This window comes from Melanotaenia boesemani, chromosome 9, assembly GCF_017639745.1.
Source record: "Melanotaenia boesemani isolate fMelBoe1 chromosome 9, fMelBoe1.pri, whole genome shotgun sequence".
In the NCBI taxonomy this organism is placed as follows: domain Eukaryota; kingdom Metazoa; phylum Chordata; class Actinopteri; order Atheriniformes; family Melanotaeniidae; genus Melanotaenia; species Melanotaenia boesemani.
The window spans coordinates 35,168,575-35,175,537 of record NC_055690.1 but is presented as its reverse complement, the minus strand read 5'-3'; the positions used below and the strand labels follow the sequence as shown (position 1 = coordinate 35,175,537).

General features: G+C 37.3%; 1 protein-coding gene across 2 annotated transcripts in view; it reads right to left on the bottom strand.

Moving 5' to 3' along the window:
- Nucleotides 1-3,356: 3,356 nt before the first annotated feature.
- The window catches only part of dlc (deltaC), a 48,398-nt gene continuing 44,791 nt past the window's right edge, over nucleotides 3,357-6,963 (bottom strand). The window contains exon 10 of one of the 2 annotated variants that reach the window (XM_041994898.1): nucleotides 3,357-6,512. In XM_041994898.1, the coding sequence (XP_041850832.1) occupies nucleotides 6,507-6,512 (6 nt within the window). In that variant the 3' untranslated portion in view covers nucleotides 3,357-6,506. The remainder of the gene's footprint in view (nucleotides 6,513-6,963) is intronic. The other variant, XM_041994899.1, reaches the window with a different exon arrangement.

Below are 6,963 nucleotides of genomic sequence, written 5' to 3'. Positions count from 1 at the left end.
GAAGGAAAACCTTCACCAGGACCAGAGTCAGGAAGGAAAACCTCCATCAGGCCCAGAGTCAGGAAGGAAAACCTCCATCAGGACCAGAGTCAGGAAGAACAACCATCTGGCTGGACTGGTTGGGGGTGGAGAGGAAAGAAAATAGGGGTCTGAAAACTGAAGGTTCTGCTTGAGAAATAGAAATAGTAGATTTTTACAGTGATTTTACATAATAAATTATCCTGAAGACAACACATTAATTAATCAACATTTATTCAATGTATCTTTGTTCACAGTGTGGAAGAATTGTCTGATAATGTATTTTACTAAATGAATATTTGATATTGTTGTTATTGCCTAATATATAACTCTAAAAAGTCATATATGAGTATGCATGGTTCGCAGGGGGTCATAACATGTGACAGACTTCTTCCTACTCCCCTTTCAGACCTAAAAAAGACAAAAAACAAGTATACAAATCATACGCCTGTCTGTATCTCTGATAGAAACTTAAGTGGTATGTCTTGTTTTTGTATTTTATTTATTTCACCCTTTTTTTATTTGTTTGAAACAAACCAATGAAATCCATGTTACACTGAAACCATCTGAAGCATAAAATGAATCACCTTCAGTAAGCAGGTATCAGAAGATTTGAAAGTGAAAGGAGAAACTGATGAAATGCTGTAAAACATCCCACCAAACCCTTCAAGCTTCTTAATGTTGAAATTTTAATTGTGTAAACCTTTAAATCGCCCCTTTTGTGACAGTATCCCAACATACTGCTGAACTCTGTTCCTATTTTTTCAGCAAAATGAGAACGTCTTGTATCAGATCACAAATCAGTAGGTAATATTTTAGGATGACTGCACAAACTGCTGAGAGACTGTGGCTCAATCACAGAACATGGCCACAACATAGAATAAAATTGCAAAAAAGTCTGGTTCACTTTTACACAGTAAAGACTTTTACTGACACAATCAGAGACAAGGGCTTTTGTTTTTTGTGTCTTGTCTTTGTAGAGTTAAATAAATTATGTCATAGCCGATGGGAACTAGACCTATTCTGCAGTATGTGCAGTGATTGCAGTAAAGTGCAGGGATGTAATCAGAAAGGTTGAGTGTTACTGACTGATAACTGCACTGAATATTACTGGGAGTATTCTGCAAACAACTTCCCGGAAGGTGTTGATCGTCCTCGGGGCAGAGGTCTGGTTAACTGGGCAGCTGCCAGTTTGAGCTTATAAATAATCAGAATTTTTCTGCATCTGATGTCATTTCCTCTTAATGCTTTAAATCCATACAAACATCTGATCATACTGTATATATGTTGACGACACTCTGCTGTATATGACTGTCTCACCAGGAGAGTCTAGGCCGAGACGAAGCTTCAGTTCATCCCTTACAGAAAAAACACGTGTGAACAACACATTCCACATGTGAACCGCATGTGAAAAACATATAAACCCCATGTGAAACACACATGAATCACATGTGAACTACATTTGTAAAATACATGTGATTCACATGGAAACCAGAAGTGCTAACCACATGTGATTCACATGTGAATCACACATAAAAACCATGTGAAACACGTGAACGGCATATGTGAATCACATATGTGTGATTTAAACAAAAACCACATATGAAACACATTATTTACACATGATTCATGTGGTTTACATGTGAATGACACGTAAACCACACATATGAACCACATGTGATTCACACAAAACTTAGAACTTATGTTCCAAAACCATATTTGCATATGTGATCCAATGTGCTTCACATGTTCTTCACACGAATCACATGAAAATATTCCAAAACCACATTTTCACGTGCACTTTACATGTTTGCACATGTGATTCTTGAGGATGTTCAGGAAGTGTTACATGGAAACAAATCGGTATAAAACCTTCTACTGTTCCACGGTGGAGAGTGTGCTAACTCACTGCATTACAATGCGGTATGCTGGCTGCACTGGAAAGGACAGGGAGCTCATCAGGGGGTCATAAAAGCAGCATAGATAATCATTCGCAGCCCCCTGCCCTCCCTGGAAGACATTACTGACACTTTGGGGCTCAACAAGGCAAAGAAGCTCCTACAGGATCCATCACACCCCGGTCATAGCCTCTAACCTGAGCCCTCTGGCAGGAGGTACAAGGTTCCGAGACTCGAGCTGTGTCCCAGTTCAGGGTCTGGGCCTCATAGGCTTCGGATGAGAATTTCTTACAGCAGCAATGTAGGACGTTGAATCACTTAAACCTCTAAAATGACTGTTTTCATATCAGAGGACACTTTAATGAAGATTAATGCCAACTGAGTAATAATGTAAAAAAAAAAAAAAAAACTGTCTGAGGCTCTGTTGTTTTCCAGTCGGTACACATTTCATTATCCCCTTAAAAATCAACAAATATCAAATATTACAGGATTTTAATGCCACCATTTAACAAACATGTTTTGATTTTGTCACATTTCTACCAAAGTGTGGTTTTAAAAAAACAAACAACAACAAAAAACAAACAAACAAACAAAAAAAACACATTATTTTGAGCTCAGTTGCTGATTCGCCTCGGTCTTGTGTGCAATGAATTCTGGGAGAAAACAGGCCGCGAAGGATGCATCACCAGCAGCCTTCGTTTGAGGCCAAAGGAAGTGTGGATTTGTAGGGTGGATGCAGAGGCTCCTACGAATTCTCCGAACTGGGACAGTGCTTGGCGTTCCACAATGACGTGTGAAGCCGACTAACAAATTCTGTTGCAACATTCTGAGCAATGACAATAAAATATATTCTATTCTATTCTATTCTGGTTCACATGTGCATGTATATGTAGAGTAGATATGGTTTTTCTGTAAGGGGTCCCTGGATGTTTAGGAATTTAGCTAAATACAAATAAATCTGGAATTAGCAAAGGCGACCTCTAGGAATAATCCTGCCAGCTGCATGATGGAGGCTGAATTAGCTGAAAAATGTCCAATATGAAGAATTATTGGAAGAACTGAGTTGCATTGGAAGAATGTGATATTTAAGATGTTGCTTTAAGATTTTTAACGTGTTGGAAATTTTTAAATCATTAAAGATATCAAAAATCTGAATGCCAGCCAAATAGTCCAATTTCTTGTGAATATTTCAGAGTTGAAATGGTGTCTTGAGTTAAAGGATTTGAATGGAAATACATTGTGAAGTAGAGAAAAAATAAACACGAGTTAAATATCACTGAAATTGATTTTAACATTTTTAATTGGACACTCTAAATTCTCCGTAGGAGTGAGTGTGTGTGTGAATGGTTGTTTGTCTCTATCTGTGTTGGCCCTGCGACAGACTGGTGACCTGTCCAGGGTGTACCCTGCCTCTCACCTGTTAAAATGCTGGGATAGGCTCCAGCTCACCCGCGACCCGAAATGGAATAAGCGGTCAAGATAATGGATGGATGGATGGATGGATGAAATGAATGTCGGCAGGAATTTACTTAATAAACTGAATATTTTGGGATTTGAATGGTTTTCATATATGTGAAGGAAGTTGTGTGTGCATGTGTGGTGGGGGTTAATTATGTGATTCTTGGTCATATATGTGTCGTTGAGTTGAGGTCTTAATAGGGATGGGCGTATCGATATTCTAGAATTTATATCTCAGTATCGGCCAGTCAAAATATTGGACCTGATGCTTGTTTAAAAATGGAGGTACCTCTGTGTTAATACTAAACATGCTATGTGTGTCCCCTGCTGAGTTTTAGGTCATGAAATTAAAGCAGCTATGGTGGATTAGTCCATATCTTCCGTAGCCATACAACAGCTGCAGCTGACCGAGCTGCAGGTTCTGTGTTGGAGCCGGTTACCTTGGCAACGCGTCACAACAAAATAGTCCCCTCAGCCACTTCTTGTGAAAAACAGTAAAAAAACATTAACGCATTAAAAAATTTATTAAATATTTTTTTCTTTTGTAAGTGACCACGGTATAAGCGGGATAATGCCCTTAATTTGTGACAATGGACACCTAGTTGGGCATTATCCCTTACACATGATATTTGATCTGAAATGACAAAATTGTTATACTACTGTCAACAAATTGATTTAAAGCCATATTTACAGAACAACCCCCCAATCCCCCTCCCTAAAAATATAAAAATAAAGGTCTGATAATATATTTTTATATTGCAATAACATAATTATTGTTAATTTCTTATATGATAAATATTTGAATAAATATTTTTTTCCAGCTATCATACCTGATCAAGCCACTGAAGCTGGCCAATCAGAGCAGAGAGGGCTAAAGTCGTCCACCCTAATTAGTCTCACTTTTAATAGTAAATATGTCAATATATTTTATGGAAACTTAAAATCTGAACAATGACAAAAAAGTTGAATGCATCATTGTTATTTTAATGATTTCTAATGTCATCAGTAGTGTCGTCACCGCAGAGTCGGACCATGTTATTTGTATGTTTGGGGCTGAAATTAGATGGTGGGTCCTAAAAATGATGCAAAATAAATGGTCAGCAATCATCCATTCACAGGTTCACAGGTTAAATATTCTTCTGATGTAAAATGCATATATGATAACACAATTAAACCTGCAGTATTACTGTCTGCCGTTTTTCATAATCATGATTACAGATTTCCCAGTTTGTTTTCAGTGCAATTCATTTACCACAAAGAGACAATACTAAAAAGAACTACAATATTTTTAACATTATGATCATCAGTACGAATTCTTTTAGCCTCGATCAGCATTTTGTGACAGCCAATCAAACTGACCTCCAGCAGCCGCTGAAAATTGGAATCTGGACTTAATTTCACTTCCAGATCAGAATTAAAATTCAGTTCATGGATTTCATCTGAAGGTGATCCGCAGATGATGAAAAGCTTAATTCTGACATGGAAAAAAGGCAGAACTGGACATTCCTGGACCAGTTTTCCAGATATGAAAGGCTCTGTTTTTGCCTGAGACCCCACTCATCCAAAAAAGAAATAACGAAAAAAACAAACAAACAAACAAAAAAAACAACAAAAAACAAAATTCAACTTATTTTCTAATTCATTTATGAAAAATATATGATCCTTGATTCAGAAACATGGGGCACAATAACAAGAAAATATTTACAATTTTCTTCCATAAATACAAAATTATTTACAAAAGACTAAATTAAATAGGAAAACTGTCTTCTGGAGGATATGTACACATTGCATTGTTTAAATTAATGAAGATAGTACAAAAGCATGACTACACAAGAATGACACATATTTTTGGTATCAAATGGAATATTAAGAAAAAGAAGGAATAAAAACTCTCTTTGGAGCACTTCACTGTGATAGTGGTGGATATTTTTTCTTCTTTTAAATATACAAAAGAACCACTCATAGCTGTTGTTTTTCACACTCTTAGCATACATTGAATTGCAGGTGTTTCCAGGGGTTTACTTGCTCGGACTGCAGCAGGTAAACTGGGGAAAAGGCAGCATAAAAGACACGTTTTTTCATATTTGATTCATACAAAAATACTTTTTACAACTTAGGACAGTTGTGGGAGAAGACAGGTGCAGTCACAGGAAGACAAAGGGGGGGACAGCTTCAACATCATAGAATCATCATCACTTTATAGATTATCAGCTCACGAGGTGAAGGATTGTACAGTCTCTGACTAGAACTAGGACTCAGATCAGAGATAGAAACTGGGAAGTTTTATGTGTTAGGGTCATTCAGTACTAAGAAGGCTTGTGTGTGGTGGATTTGATGGGATTTCTGGGCTTTAAAGAAAAGATTTGAAGATGCGTTAGAGATTAAAAAGCTAGCTGTGGTCCAGGAGGAGTGACTTCAGCTTGTTTTGAATGCTGGCTTTAAGCCCTTCAGCTGTTTTTCTAATAGGCACTTCAAAGTAAAGGCTTGGATGATGATTGTAAATCCGATATTGTTCTTCCAATAGGCCACAACGTGGTTTTTCATTTCAGTAAAACTAAACAAATAAGACAACATGGACGGCACAGTGATAGAGGGTCTCACAAACTCCCCATATCAATGTGCAGCCAAATCAGTCGTGGCAAAGCATAGTTTTTTTTTTATTTTTAACCTGAAATAAACTGTTTTCTCTCCCATTATCACAATGATTTGATTGACACCTTATAGTCTACTACTACTGGTAGGGGTTGCCCCAATGATTCGGGAGCGCAGCTAAGGCACCTGGCTTTCTGATTGGTGGCCAATTCATGTCTTCTGTTCAAGTCAGATACAAGAATGATAAGCTAATACAGATGGCCAGAAAATTATATTAGGAGTTATAATATAAAAAAGATAAATAGTGCAAATGATGCGGGACATTCAGTTTTTCTTCTTTTCTATCATTGTCGAAGAACATTGTTAGTATCAAAGGAGAATAAAAGTCCTTTGTTTTTGTTTCTTTCAGTTGAGCAGCAGTAATAAATATTAAATAAAGACTTGTGTGTAGAATAGGTCCTCTGGGTGTACTGTCCTGGACAGAAAAGTTTCAGGCCTTCAGCGTAAAAATTCCTCCGCTGGCGGTCTGAGAACTCAAGGTTATACCTGAGAACAACACAACACAGAAACAGCAGTTAATCATCGGCATATTGGATAAATGCTCATATTAACAAACAAGGAATTGTTCATAAAGCAGGGTCATTAAATGACTACATCAGTGTTATTAAAGCTGCTGCAGCTTTGGGATTCGAAGGTGAGAAGTACAATTTGGGTTTGCAACATTTTAAACCCAAAGGGGACCAACGCATATCATTAACAGTGGTTTTTCATTGCATAGTACATTAAGCTTTCGTAATGTACAGCTTGCTTTTTAATTTTTTTTCTATTATTCTGGTTTTCCACCACAAAGGCGATTCCAACTGTTACTTTTTGTGGTTCTACCTCAGCCTATGTTTATAGCAAACCAGTATGATACTTCATGATGGCCTGAAGCCATACCACTAATGGGTAAAATCATCAACTCTGGGCATGAACCAATGTCTCTGCAACCATGCAA